We start from the raw sequence: 16070 nt of genomic DNA, 5'->3' as shown, positions 1-16070 counted from the left end.
CAGTTGACTAATCTGAGTGGCAGATTAGTCCATGAAGCTGTTAAGTGATCACAGCTCAGTACTTTTGTGAAGAGCTCTGCAGATATCACAGTCCACAAGACAAGTATCCCCACAGATAATGCAAACAAATAGTTCACTGCTAGAAGCACTGGAAGGCATGATATATTATTCCTTCAAAATGTTTTGAGTTGGTATTTCTCAGTGAATCACACAACAGGAGTCTGGACAGTTTTATAAGAAGCACGCCCAGGAATAATCACTGTGATTTAACTTAAATCCCTTTGTTATATGAACTTATCTTAAAACTAGGCAATGCATATAAAATGCTAACATACTACCATGAAAACCTGAATAGCTTATGAACTAAAACTTGAACTTGTAAATCTAATCTTTCTCTTGCATAAAACCCAGGAACCTTGCTAATGGGAATGCTGACATGATACGTCAGGCTTGGAAAACAATTTGCTTTATACTGCAATCTAAAAAGGCATAGATTCAGGTAAAAAGTAACTGATCCAGTAGGACATACAAACCAGCATAAAAATTTCTGTTTTCAAATCTAAGTTTATGCAAACGTAAAAGCTGAATCAAAATAGTACATGAAAAGTTAATTCTTAACATTGAAAAGGACTAGTTTGTATTGTTGCTTAATAAAAGTACAGATTATACATTTTCTTATTAGCTTCATATTAAAAATTAATGTATGTACTGAATTACAGATTGATGTTTGACATTAAAGTTTCTGAAAATTTTTTAGTTTCTAGACTTGATCCAATACGAGATCTGTAAATTTTTAGCTCAAGACTTCTACCAATCTTCTACTGCCTTTGATTATATAACACAGACACTACTAAAATACTTTTATAAAAAGTCAGCAGGATGTATATAGACTCTTTATATAAATATGCATCATTATACAAACTCCAAGCAGACATTAAGTCCAGTAGGTAGCTAAAAGGCTACACACATAAGCATGCAGTAACAAAACATTTTCTAAAGAGTATACTGGGAAAAGAGCAGGAACCTTGGGTGTCTAAGTACGTGGAGTTTGCCAATATACTTTGCCAATATGCAGACATGTCAGTGATTATAATTTAAGTTTTACGATCTTGCTCTGCAGGTTATTTTGTTCCACCCAACTGGTATCCGATCATACTGAAATCCATCAGAGGGTTATGACATACCTCAGGTTGTGAGAGATTGAAATGCGAGCTGATGATATGATACTACAAAAAGCTGAGAACTCATTCGGATCTCAGCCTTTCACAGAAAGACCCTTAATGACTCCTGCTAACTGAGAATCTGAGTAACCTCAGTGTACAATGCTCTGTTATGTATGAACCACATCTGAAACAGAAGCTGGGATGCATTGTTCTTAGACAATGAAAACAGACAGGCCATAGCTGGGTCAAAGCATGCAAAGCTTCAGCTGAGTCTCACTGAACTGGCCAATTTACATCTAGCTTGCCTTTTCTCCACCTTCTCCCTTTTATCTTTTTCCTCACACAAGCAAGAGCTACCTACATTGCAGCCCCTTGATCTAACCAAATTCTATGAAATGCCATTTTTCATTCTGTTTGTGAGATATATATACATTACAAAACATGCAGTAGGATTTTAAAGGATCAGTACTCTTCAGACAACAGAATTCCATGCTACACTAACAAATACTGGAAAAGCACAAAAATTAAAATATCGTGACCTTCAGAAACAAGGAGCTGGGAAAGGATTTTACTGGAGCTGCAAATGTTGCTAATATTTTGGATATTACTCAACTGAAATCCTAAACTCTCTAGACTGCTGCTGAAGATCAATCAAAAGCTATTTTCTTTACAAGTCTTGCACAGGTTGCACATAAGCTCTCTACCAACCCTGAAGTACAAGCAGGTACAGATTTATTGTGTATACAAAGTTCATATTTAAAGTACTCACCATCTGGGTCAGAAATCATGTCCAGAAGAGATTTATCCAGAGTAGATTTGCTCATTATTTTTTCCTCATATTCAAAATACACATCCAGCTTTCGACTCTGTTTAGGAGTAAGTATTAGGGTTAACATCTCAACACAAAGAATATTTATTTCCTCTTTAAAAGGGTATGTAGCAAGACTGTTTTTAAAATTTTATTTTTAAATAAGGTATCAGTAAAAATATCTTATCCTTGCATTATAATATGCTTCTATTAACTCTCGGGATGTTGATGTATATGTAATTATCATACTAAAAGTGAAAATGCAAGTTAAGAAAGGGATATCCAATGTGAATATTGAACTGGAATGAAAAAATAATGGTCAAGTGACTATTATGTCAGATTTATGTTGAACCTCCAGTCTCTCAGCCAAGGAGACAATTATTCAATGGAGATAAGTGGGGGAAATTCCTTTATACATGAAGGTATCATCCCAGAGAAAAGTTGGCAATTGACAACTTGGGCCAGTAATGAAATACTACCTCAGATCAAAGACTTAGAATAGTTAATTCACAATGAAGATAGATAGGTTTATTATTAGATTATCTTCCTAACACTGGAAAACAAGTCTGTCATTATACAATGACATATAGATGTTGAGAAAATCGTCTTTTAGGGAGGATGGCACAGGGACTACACAAAATTATGGAGGCAAAAGCTTTGTGGAATATATCACATGGCCATGCAACTAATGACTGCATTGCAGCACATCTGCACAAACAAGCTTTGCACTTCTTGATTGTGGATTTACAATCTAGAAGTAGAAAAATACAATCCAAAACTTATTTTAAAAAGTTCCATTACAATGCAAATCATTATGTGTGCCTGAACATTAACATGTAGCATCAAAACAAACGTTACAACTACTCAGCTTACAAAACCTTAATATCTGGTAACTAACTAAATCCTGGTGTTTGGACATATTCAGCTATGTACTGGCTTGAAAAGGAAACTGTCAGAATAGATCTCCATCTTAATGCTTTGGAAGTGTTTCAGCTCCACAGCATATCCATTGGGAGACTGAAATGATACTGCCAGAGTGAGGCAAGAGTCACCCGTGCGTTTCTTGGGTTAAGTGATTCAGGGAATTTTGCCTGATAATGCCGAAGCATGCAAAACTGCTATGGGACCTTCTACCCACTGCAGCAGTTGTTTTAACAACAGCAACATAAAAACTTTAGAAGTCTAGTTTTCACATGTTTCTGAATTTATTTAAAATTATTCCTGAGACCACAAATAAGAAAACGGAATTTCAAAAAAGTTATTTTCCCACCCTTCAAAAAAAAGGTACTTCTCTAACCTAAGAATATTAAGATATTTCACCTTCTGAGTACTGTAAAGACCTGGAGTGGATAAACAAAAGAATATTTTTACATTGAAAGCATTTGGCAATCAGCTTATGATGCAGGTGATACAACACTTCCATTTCTCAGTCACCATTTACTGAACTCCTTGACGAGCAATTACTTGCAAAACAACACCTTAATTTAAACCTTTTGTGGAAGCTTGTAATTACAGCTTATAAAGTAAATTACCTTGAAGAGTGCTCAAAAATGACCCTTTGCTACTTTTAGGGGCAGAAGAATGTCTTCTTTTGATTGTCATAGTGATTGTAACTACATAGAAGGTGCATGAAGCAGAAAAAAAAGAGAGAGCTTCTAAGCTACATTTACTTTGAGCTTATGTTAGAAGAGTAGTTAGCCAAAGTTAATGTGATTATCAGTGGTTATGTTACACTAGTTTAAAGTATGAATAGAACTGAACTACCAGCCTTTTTCCAAGTCCTAAATTCAGATATTTGTTATCTGGCACATCAGACGTTCTGAGACTTCAATTCTACAGCATCTTGGAGACTATCTGCATTATAGTTTCCCATAATCTCTCTAGAGACGTAAAACAATTGCAAAGAAACTACTACAATTTTTCTAGTCTTTCCATTACATTCAGTTACTTTTTGTGTTTTAACTACATTTGTATCTCCTTATGTGAAGCTAAATTTAATGGTTTTCAGTTAAAATTATTTTTCCCAGACAAAAGGTATCCAATAAACAAGAGATTGTCTTGAAATGTGGAAACTTAATCTTATTAAAATAAATATATTATTGTTGAATTTGGCCATGCCCATATTATCTTAGCTGGTGATCTGTTTAGGACAAATTTATTTAGATGGCATGTAAAAATGTACAACATAAAAAGATTCACTACTTCTCTGTATTTGTTTACAGATCAACTTTTAAAGAAAATGATGTAATTCAAACATAAATTACTTTGAATTGTAAGAACAGATTCACAATTGTTAACTTACTTGGAGCACAAGCTAGGTAAAATTCTTCTCAGTCACGTGCAACTTTATGACTGTTTGACTAAGACTGCCAAACAAAACAGATTAACAGCAGCAAAGAAAATTCACTGGTTGCATATATGTGCAATATATAGTATACTTTGAGCCTAAACTGAAACCTTAATGATACATATACACTCACTCTCTTAAAAAATTTTGCACAATTAGTTTTGAAATGTGAACTTAGCACTCTTTGGGGAAAAAACCCCAAACAAACTGAAAATCCTAAAACTTCAGGTCCACATTTTTTTCCTATCCACTTCCTATTCTTTTTTCTATTCACAATAGGGATATCAAAGATAAGCAGCATTATACAATTTTTGAGACTCTTTTTGACACAATGAACTAGAGACGGATCATTATGATATGTCTAATCAGTTGCTTCTTCACTAGATAACTAATGAAAGTTACTAGCAAAGGTGCTAATTAGGGCAGTATTTTTAATACTGGTTTTTAGGAACTAGATGGACACCTAATCAAATTTTATATGGATTACTGAATAGCCTTGAACACTACTAGTTACCTTTTGATAGATATCCCAGACATGCCACACCAATCAGACAGTTACTTCTTGAAGAGCCAACTTGTCTAGGAAGTACTGGTAAGATGCAGATGTCTCATTTAATTTAAGTAAATGCAATTTTGCTCATTCAATGGCAAACTCACAGACATGCCAAGAGGAAAAGCTGGGGATTAGGAGCTAAAAAACCCTGTAGATTCAATAAAAAAACACAGCAAAGGAGAGGTTTTTATGGGTGCCAAACTGGCAAGCAAGGTGAAGAAAATCAATAATAATAAAAAATAATAAAATAAGGATGAATTTACATTTACAGTTATTCCTTTTCTGCCTCCTGCTCTTGATTTCTTACTATGACATCTTTTCCATACCAATCTCATTCAAGAGACCTTTCTGGCTGCCATTTCAGGGACAGGATCCGTATTGCAGTTAAACTGCCACACTTTACCTTGCTTTTTTAAAAATGTATTTGTGAAAACTTTCAACTTCTCATCTTTAGAAACAGGCTGTTTGTAAGCCAAAACTTATTTTAGGGAAAATTACTGAAGCACATGGGAACGTCTACTTGAGTGCTGTACTCGAAAATGAACATAAAATTCCTTCTTTTTTAAGCAAAGAAGTGGAAGCAGGACCCATTGAAATATCTTAGAGGGTCATTTTTGTAAGGACTTGTTGGAAGCTCTCCTGTCCTTTTTACAGTACAAAAGTTCTTAACTTTAGGGACAAAGAGAGAGAACATGCAGAATAAGAGAGAAGAAATTAAGAATCTACTTGAGGAATTTCTCAAAGATGCTGACTGAAAACAACCAGAAATAACTGCCCCCAGAATGAGTGAGGCTGGTCAGGTAATTTTAGTGTGCTCCTATCAAGAGGAAGAGAAACTCTGGAAGGCGGTTGGAAGTGGCAGTCATAGCCTTTCACTGAACTGCACAGAATGATGATGGAAAGGTCACCATAACTGAACTCAGAAAAAGCTGTTTTTACTGGAAGGTTACTGAATGACAGAAAACCAGCATGGACCACTGCAACATATATATTTCACAAACACATATTGTTTCTCTTCACTGAACAGTGAACAATGTTCACTTTACTGAACAACATTAGAGAATGAATGCAGCCCACAGATGACCATGGGAGTGAGAATGTACTGGGTCTGGCTGAGACGGCGTTCATTTCCCCACAGCAGCTGTCAGAGGGCTGTGCTTCACATTGGTAGCTAAAGGGTGTTGATAACACATCAGTGTTTTGGCTACTGCAGAGCAGTGCTGGCAAAAGCATCAGTACTCTCTCTCAGTATTCCTTCCTCCTCCCATTGATGACAAGATCCTGGGAGGGGACACAAGTAGGCCAGCTGATCCAAAGTAACCAAAGGGATATTCCATACCATATGATGTCAGCTCAGATATAAAGGCTAAGGAAAGGAGGGTGAAGGAGGCCATTCGTCATTTACAATGTTTGCCTGCGGAGCAACTGCTAAGTGTGCTGAAGCACTGCTTCTGGGGAAGTGGCCGGACATTGCTGCTGATAGGAAGCAGAGAATAAACCTTGTTACTTTCCCCTTCACTTGTGTGCATGCAAACTTTCACTTTTACTTTATTAAGCTGCCTTATCTCAACCCACAGGTCTCCCACCATGTCCAGCTGGGAAGTGATAGAGCAGCTTGGTGGGCACATGGCATCCAGCCAAGGTCAACCCACTACACATGGTATAAGACAAAAATGTAACCTTATTTAAAATAGAGTAGTTAAAATAGTGGAATTCCTTTATAAAATAAGAATTTGAAAATCTGAAAGGCTACTGTCAATCCCAATAACGGAGTCACTCAAATATCAGGCCTTGAGATCAAGCAAAAGCAGAGATACATAAAAAAAATTATGCAGGAATTAAAAAAAAACTAAACCAAACAAATGTAATTTATGACAGATAATTCACTTAAAATCTGCCACATAAATTCACATGTATAATTCTAGCAAGAGGTTACCTAATCTACCCCCTCTCCAACTAATCATTTTAGAAAAATGTACATGTACACCTTTTTATATGTCATGATTAAACATAGATCAGTAATCCTAGTATTCAAATTACAATGACATGCAAAGATAAGCATTACTTGAAACTCTAAAGCAGCTAGGTATTCATAATTCTAGCCCTAAATCTGTTTTCTGTTGGGTCCAGTCCTTCAGTCACCAGCTTCAGCAGAGAAAAAAATCCATCAGTGCAAAACAAGGATGCATTTATTCTAAGCACTGACAACAAATACTGGATGGTTCACTTAGTGAAAAAGTGATGCATACTTTCCATTATTTCACTAAACACTTAAGCCAGAAAACTGCCAGGACCCCTAAGTATGTCATTAATTTCTGGTTTCCTCTTGTTGTGTCTTAGAAAACAATCCAACAGAATGTAGAAAGCAGCTGTAAACTAAACATTAAAATATGACCACAAGAAAAATTAAATTCACTTAGTGTATCTAAAGCAAGTCTCGTAGTACTCTTTGCATTCATCCTCATATATGTAGTGAAAAAAAATGCTCAAATCATTAATAAAGCAAAAAACCACAATGGACAATGCATATAGTCTATTTTAAGGTATGAATGTACTCCCAGATTATTTTAAAAGAGAAACTATACTAACCTGAAGAAGAGTATGGTGCATCACTAGTTGCTCATGACTTCAGCACTTGCAAAAAAATTTCTCTCTTATCCTAATCTGGTTTAATTATTTAACTGTACATAAAACCTATTAACCATAGCCTCAAGGTGCCATGAGAATTTCTTTAAAAGTACTGGCTGAGACAATGCCCTTTTTGACAGCATTTTAGAAGAATCCATTAGGTAGCATAACATCCTGCATATTAAAATTTCACACCTCAAGACAGAAAGTTACTTTTTCTAACACCAAAGAGTTAAAAAACAGGAGAAAATGGTCAGGAGAAAGCAGTTGGAATACACTTGACATTCATTTGGTGAAAAGGCTTTAGTGTAGGCAAATTGCAACAGAAAAAACATGTGCTTCTGCATTACTTTAAGACAGTTTCCTAAATATCTGGAGATGAACTGATGCTTTCTAAATCAAAAGAAAAGATGCTAGAGATGCATATATCATCAATGTATTGAAGAAACTGCATGGCCATTTGTCTCATAATCTTCTTCGACAGCTATACAAAAACAAGGTAAGAAGCCTGAGCACTTGCAGTTCCAGAATTAAGAATCATGGAGAAATGGATGACCAATCCTACAGAACTCTCTAATAGCAGGCTCCCTGTCAGAGCAGTGAGCCAAAGGGCTAGTTGAGTACTGTAGTAATCTGTAGGAGGATTCCCTCCACCTCTAGTTAACTAAAAGTGTGTTGCTATCACCTAATGGAGGATGCACAAGTGCATTTGACTTCAGTCCGTTGCCAACAGGACACTGGTGATCAAAATTGATGTTACTGCCATCCTACATCTTGCTCTGAAAAATGGTTTCCTTCCAACAAATAATATATAAAACACTACTGGTGTAGGCCTGCAGTATCTTCTTAGAAAAGTGAGTTTACATCAAGGCATCAAAATACTGACATTGTTGACTTCTACTTTGTCAAGGGTATTGATGTACTGCTTTAAAATATTCAGATATGAAAAATTACAAGCCTAATACTGCAAAAGCACATAAACTGGCCCCACAGTAATAAGCTAAACAGAGAGACACGCTAATATCTCTTCCCCAACTTTAAAAACACCTAAAATTAATTTATTCTTTAAGTTTCAGAATGAATCCTTTGCATATATTGTACTTTAAAAAATTCAGTAGCAGTAATAACTGAGGACAGATCTTATGCCCTTTACAAATGTTAAAGCTAGCTTAAAACCACATTGCCTTCCATGAACTATAAACAGCTTGGGGTAAAATTTTCTAATTATTGATTTTCAGTGAAACTTGGTACTTGAACTACTTTCCAAAACCAGAATTTCAGTGTTTCTGAAAGCCTCATCTATAATTTCTGTTCTCATACTGTGAAAACAGATCCATTTTCCAAGTTATCCTGGCAGTAACCATGTTCTTCACTTGATACTAAACACTCTGTGAGGTCTCTGACACAAGACCAGCATAGTTAAACAGAAAAGAGAACAAGCATCCTTCTGAAGTGCTTAAATTATGCACAAGACATCTAACACAGACCCTGCTGGAAAGACCACTTCAGTAACTTGTGTCATAATTGCCACACCTCTGGGTATTATTTTTGTTGGTGAGGAGTCAACAGGGCCCTTCTGATAAACAGATACAGAGCAGAAAATTGCTTAGACTGAAGTCATGACTTGCCATGACACATCTCTAAAATAAACAAAACACTTCCATCAGAAACTTATTTTAGAAAGATTTCAACCCACAACAGCAGTTGTGGCCACCATTAAAAAAAGACTGAGAGGATACTAGTAAATTCTGATAAGAAAAGAATTGGTATGCATTTTCCATGCAGAGGCATTCAAAATTCATTCTCTGTCACCCTTTAACTCTAAGTAATGTTACACAGGAATTTCTGAAAAGGTAGCACAATTGAGAAGACTCACTTTCTTCACCAGCTTAAATATATTGCTCCAGTTAAGGAGCAGTACTAATAGAAAACTGAAATTGGAGAGCAACCATACCTTTATGTGCTCCAAAACAGCCGTTGCAACATTTGTATGAAGATCAATGAGCCTCTTCTTTTCCAGAAGTTCTGGAAGAGAGCTGAAGAGATTAAATACAAACTAACCTGCCCATTTGCACTATTAGTTGAATTGTGTATTGTATACAGTAGGTACAAAAAGAATTATAGAATCATAGAACTTTCTGGGTTGGAAGGAATCTCTAAAGACTATTAAAATCTAAAATTATAGAATAGGATTGGAACTAAGAAATTACAAAGTACAGAGGTAATGATTCTCATAACCATAACAGAATAACATAAAGACATAAGTCACACGTAATGTAGTAAACTAGGTTTTTGACCTTGACTAGCCAAAAATATACATAAAGGGTAATTCAATATTTCCACTGAAAGCTTGTGACCAACAACAGATACATGCTCTGCTAACCTAAACAAATAATCTACTACATTTAGCTCATTTCTGGTACATATAGAAATGTCAGTATCCACTAAATAATAATACCTGTAAAAAAATCAAACTTTGTCCAATAATTATAAAATTATATTAAATAATAACATCTGTCAAATAAATACAGAACCTCTAGATGTCCTGAAGTTTGTCACAGGTGCTTCTGCATAGAACATAATTCTCTATGCAGGATTTGTGACTGAAATACTTTTTTTTGCGAAATGGGAAACAGAATGGTTAAATTTACTTTGTAGAAAAATCGTTACTTAAGGTGTTATGATCTACATGATTTCCACTGCTGGCACTTGGCAATCACATTTATAAAAGACTGCTTGGGATCTACACATTTTCACATCCAAAAGCACCCTGGATACTCAGTGTCTTACTCAGTTTATAGGAAGCATGGAAATATCTGCTTGCTTTTTGGAAACTGTCTGATCCATCACACATCCTTTGTAATTCCAATCAAATCCTAACTAGGCATAGCATACAAAACAACTTTTGAAACTCACTAAGAGACAACTAACTAATGCAGGCACACTGGATTTCACAGTACACTGGGCACATCACCCCATCTATCCTCACAATAATTACTGTTTCTTCTTCCTTCTGACTGGGTCTTACTGAAAGGCAGCAAACTAAACATCTCCCTTCTCCAAGGCATCAGTGGAATGAAAAACAAATCTACAATGAGAAACAAGTCTAAATCTCAGACTTACACTGTCATCCATGGTGGCTAGGTCTCCAAAAGCAGGAGAGTAAATTTCTCATGCAGAGTTGTTAATAACTATAATCTTGTAAACAGATGTTATAGTAACTACATGAATCAAAATGTAATTAATTACACACTGTGCAAAGCAAGAAGATACTTCAAGAAGTGGATTTCACTAACAATTTTCTTAATGAAAGAATGCAGAGCCATGTATAGATGGCTCATACATATTGTGGAAGTTACATGTGCAAACACTTATCTTGCATTTAACTGTATCAGAATTACAAAACATTTAAACTACACTGTTGAGCTGAATAGCCTACATTTAAAGCTATTTATTTCAAAGAATATTAAAAGTGCAATGACAGAAAAAATCAGAAATAGTTCCCAGTTAATTAAACAATAATGCATTATTGATCACTTACCTGACAGCTGAAGTTAGCTTAGCTGTATTATCTGAAAGCATACTTATTGCTCCTTCATCCTCCCCTTCTATACCCTGGGTTTTGAGGAAGGGTTTGGAGAGAGGAATAAAATCAGATAATAAGTACAAATATCACACATGCATACAGAGTCAATACATTTAGAATCTATTTTTGCACAATGGGATTAATGTCTGGATAGCGTTTTTCAGTTAGTATGGAAATTATATAACTGCAACGCCATTAAACACAAGAAATTGAGCCTTCTCATGAAATATGGTACTTCTAGTCCTACTTTTAAGATTGTATTATGCCCAAAATTCAGCATGCACTGACAATTTTTGTGTGTGGGATGACATGGTGTGCTAAGCATCTATAAAAGTCCTGTAATGCTTTACATATACAGGTGATAAACTTACCATGATACTTTTAAGTCTTTTGACTTCATCTTCTTGGGCCCTGTAAGATTCCAGTTCTTGCTGAACAGACTCGGCTACCTCTGGAAAAGGACTAATGCAATACTCTGCATTAGGCTCAGTTAAATAAAATTGAAACACTAGAACCAGACCAAACCTTTTTGGAAATAACAAAACAGAAATCATGCACCAGTATCAAATCAGTGAAAATGACATCTCACTGTAGGTTTACTTAAACTTTCTAAGATAAATTCAATTTTCGATAATTTTATGTAATTTTTGAGCTCTGTAACAAAAAGCTCATAAACAATTAACATGGGCAACAAATATTGACAATGATGTGGCTGGTTGACCCTGGTTCGAGCAGGTTGGGTCAAGCCACTCCTCTCAGCAGGACTGGGTGGGCAGAAAATAAGATGGAAAAAACCCCAAACTCATGGGTTGAGATATAGACAGTAGAAAAAATCAAAGATTGTGTGTGAAAGCAAAGGAAAACAGAAGATTTGGTTCTCTACTTTCCACTAGCAGTGATGTCTGGCCACTTCCCAGGAAGAAAGGCTTCAGTAGACAGAATGGTTGCTCCAGAAGACAAATGTTGTAAAAAAAAAAAATCGAATGCCCTGCCCTTCCTCCTCCTTTCTCTTTGCTTTTATTGCTGAACAGACATCACATGTTACAGAATATCTCTTTGGTCAGTTTGGGGCAGCTTTCCTGACTACGTCCCCTCCCAAAATCTTGCCTATCCCCAGACTACTGGTGAGGGGTGATGTTGGAGAGACAGCCCTGATGCTGTGCCAGCACTGCTCAGCAGTAGCCAAAACACTGGTGTGTTACCAACACCTTTCTAGCTACCAATGCAAAGCACGGCACTGTAAGGGCTGCTGTGCAGAAAATGAACTCCATCTCAGTCAGACCCAATACACCTTAAAAAACCCCTCCAAACTTATAAAATATTTTCAAATAAACTTAAAAATAGAACTATCATAATATGAAGAATACTTAGAATTTGTTTTGACTAAACTGCGTACCTACACAGCTTACCTGCCCTTATGCTTTTGCCAGAATTTATCAGATGCAGTTAAATCATAGGACTTCTTATTTTTTTTCTTAGGTCTAGCACCTGCTGGAGAACTTTCCATTCCTATCGATTCTTCCAAGTTAACTCTATTCAAATGGAAATCCTAAAATAAAGAGGAATCTTATGTAAATATTTGACAGTTTTTAATTATTTATTCAGTCTTTCATACTCAACCAATATCTTCTAGAATATTTTCTAAAAAAATATTAACACAGCTATTTATTAGAACTTCATAAGAGGGCAGAAAACAGTTTACTAGCTAACTAGATAATAACAACAGCAATATAAGAACTCCAAAAGTATTTATAGTTACTTAAAAATACACCCAACAAGCAACAAATATTAAGCAAAGACATTTGATTGCCTCATATGTGAGCAATCTCCTGACACTGAACTTCAGTTTTCTGCACAGAAAACATGTTATTTAGCAAAAACTGTGCTCTAATAACCCTCCAAAACTAAAGCATAAAGGTGCCCCTGTTGCAGACAAAAAGTGTTTCTAAGGCTGAAGTTCACTTACACAAGGATAACAAATGTATCAAAGCTGCCAAGAAGCTCAGGACAACAGCAACAGCATTATTTACTGTGAAGACTACTTAGCTACACGTTCAGAGCTCTTTCCTTAATTTTTTTAAACACTAGTGAAATAGTGAATGCATGCTAAGGCAAAAGCTTGCAAAAAAGCTGCTGTTTGTCCATACAGTTTTTCTTCTTCCACAGATGCATAAACATAGAAATTTCAAAGGTGTCGTTTGCTTGGCAAACAATGATAATCAAATCTTCAGCTATATAGAATCTGTCATGAACCTTTTAGAACAGGTATTTTTTTCAGAAATAAAACCCCACTTTATTATGTTCATTAAAGTATACAGAAACAGATCACTGTAAGTGAAACTGTCAAATAAAATTTCAAAATTTTCCTAGTTGTTCCTTGGCAAGGACTTAAAATTAAATACTACAAATGATCCATGCCAGAATAGAAATAAAACTATCTAGAAGTAAAACTAGTACAAGCAGCTACTCAAAGAAAACTCATGCAGTCAATGAGCACAAACCTCATCTTACAAGATGTGTTTAATGTTTTAGCAATAGGAAAGTATTTTTCAAGTACATATATTCAATAAAAACTTGAAGGGGAAAAATTTATTTGATTGTAAATTTAGTTGTAGTTTTTAATGAAGATCTATGTTTTGGCTCAATTTAACTCACCAGCGACCTGAGTTTTCAAGTTAGTTTTCGCATTTACAAGGAGTTTTCCCAAAATAATTCTTATTGATTAGCGTTCCCCCTCTTAACTCCCCATTTTGTCCTTATAAGGCTTTCTATCCATACCTCCCATTTTTCTGTACCCATTCCTGAAAGGTTTTTTTATTTAGAAATAGGATCTCTTCTCATAAGCCTGTTTATGTGTAGAAACACCATGGTTATAAACTAAACAGATGCAACACTCAACTTTGTGCCTGGGTTAGCATACAGTTCAACACTGCACAGAATTCCTGGTCTATTGTAACTGAGACCTTATGTGAAAAGCAATGTGTTTCAAAGTACAGCTCACATAATCAACATCTTAGTAACACTTTCACGGTTACAATTTATGGCCTCTTAAAAGGCTACTGCAGTTCTTTCATGAAATATTACGCTCAGTGCATGAAGAGCCTGGCAAGCTTGCCTTTAAGGTGAATAACTTGACTGGTTTTTAAATTAAACTTTTGCCCTTGCCATGGAATCATAGACAACTTGGTTAGAATTTCACTAAACAAATTCATAATCCTATCCACCCAGTTAAAAATAAGATGCAACATCTAACAAGTTGTTCCAGAGAAACTACTAAAGCCTGATGCAGTACAAATATCCAAGAATCCTCGAATCATTCTTCTAGTGTTATTCTGATACCCCAGCATATTTGTAGTACTAGTTGTCCTCAGTTTCCAGTATATGATCACTCTGCACCTTGATGCACTGAAGTCCTATCCCAACACATACTTGAGGTCACCCAACTTTCTCCACATGGCAGATGAGCTGGAGTCAAATAGATGGAGCTTCACATGGTTTTACTATTGAGTAAGTGAGCATTTGCTGATTAAATGATTAGCAGGTGACAAACTGAAATTAGCACAGACCTTGTGCAATAGCATTTACACCTGTAGAAATTGTAATTCGGGTTTCCATACCCTACTCTTTACTATTTTTAAAAGAAACCTGCAGAAATTCAGCACTTCTACTGACAAGTCTCTAGCCAGTTATTGGAGAAAACTCAGTGCAAACTGTTCTTTTCACATATGCCTTCCCTAAAGAAACTAGGCCAAAAATTCTCTATCTGTAAAAAGCACCCTTTAAGTTAAGAGAAAGGCACTTGTCAGAAGGAATTAATCACATAAAATAGAATTTACAAATGTCCTAAAACATCCCATTAGTGCTGAAATATTTTCATTGTAGCAATGCAAGTTTCTGGACAGCACTCCATGTATGACCATACAGTTCTGTGGGATGATCAGGGAACCAAACACCTTTCACATGACAAGTTCACAATCAACCCTGTATACAAACACATATGTGCACATGCATATTTCATGTATTCCTCTAACAGTCTCAAAAATAAACTCCAAATACTTCTCAGAGCCAGATATTGAAATGATTTTCATAAGAAACTCTCAGTATAAAAAAGCCTCCAGATACTAATTATTCTTATTATTTTTTATTTACTCCATACCTACACACAAAATGCATAAATCTTAGGTAAGCATTATTAGTTTTCATTCAAGTACATTTCTACTACTGGTATTACAAAATAAACTTGAGGAAATAAAGGCAGTTTAAGCCTATACGAATTTCAAAAAAATTATTTTAAAAATCTGTTTGAGATTTTCAGTAGGGTTATATACCCCTTGGCATCTCTGTATTGAACACTTACACCACCTTGTGGAGAAAAACAGGAAAATATGTTTTTAGAAATTCAAACTAAAACCAAAATTGGTTAAAAATACATTAAAAGCATTTATTTTTTCAAAACTGAATTGCACTTAATGCAGTTTGGATATTACAGCACATAAAGACTCTGAACTACTATAGAAAAGGCCAGGATTGCTGAATTATCTATCTTTTGAAGACATCAAGATTTCAACTTTTTAAGTATTTTAGAAATTATTGCTAAGTAAACCTTTTAGAGAAAATCTTCCAAGTGTTTTTTACTAAAGTAACTTCCAAATAAAACAGACAAAACAGATTTGGATCAAGAGAGAAAGTGGTATTAAGAACAAACTGAGTGAAAAAATAGTTTTGGTAAAAAAAACAGATTTATCCTTACCAGAACATCATGCACTAAAGCTTGGTATGTCCAAGTATGATGTAGAGGAGTTGCTAAATCTATGTTTCTGTCAACAAGGACTAATAGGGGCCTTTGGAAGCTGAAAAGATGACAATGTGTTAGTACTTTAAACATGATTAAAACACCCCTGTAACATCCTGAGTGATATCAGCCACCTTCTACATCATATTTCAAATTAAAAGCAGAATTGCCTACTGCTGAGCTCCTCTAGCCT

At 35.3% G+C, this 16070-nt stretch overlaps 1 protein-coding gene across 3 annotated transcripts in view; it reads right to left on the bottom strand.

Annotated features, from left to right (window-relative positions):
* SCFD1 (sec1 family domain containing 1) overlaps positions 1-16070 on the bottom strand; it is a 53657-nt gene that overhangs the window by 21329 nt on the left and 16258 nt on the right. For all 3 annotated transcript variants that reach the window (XM_032691321.1, XM_032691320.1, XM_032691322.1), the window contains exons 10-15: positions 15836-15935; positions 12495-12634; positions 11457-11547; positions 11041-11114; positions 9454-9535; positions 1933-2029 (exon numbers count right to left, since the gene is read on the bottom strand). In XM_032691321.1, the coding sequence (XP_032547212.1) occupies positions 1933-2029; positions 9454-9535; positions 11041-11114; positions 11457-11547; positions 12495-12634; positions 15836-15935 (584 nt within the window). The remainder of the gene's footprint in view (positions 1-1932; positions 2030-9453; positions 9536-11040; positions 11115-11456; positions 11548-12494; positions 12635-15835; positions 15936-16070) is intronic.

Source organism: Chiroxiphia lanceolata, chromosome 6 (assembly GCF_009829145.1).
Source record: "Chiroxiphia lanceolata isolate bChiLan1 chromosome 6, bChiLan1.pri, whole genome shotgun sequence".
Classification (NCBI taxonomy): Eukaryota; Metazoa; Chordata; class Aves; order Passeriformes; family Pipridae; genus Chiroxiphia; species Chiroxiphia lanceolata.
The sequence above is the reverse complement of the archived record's forward strand: the minus strand, read 5'-3'. Positions and strand labels throughout refer to the sequence as shown.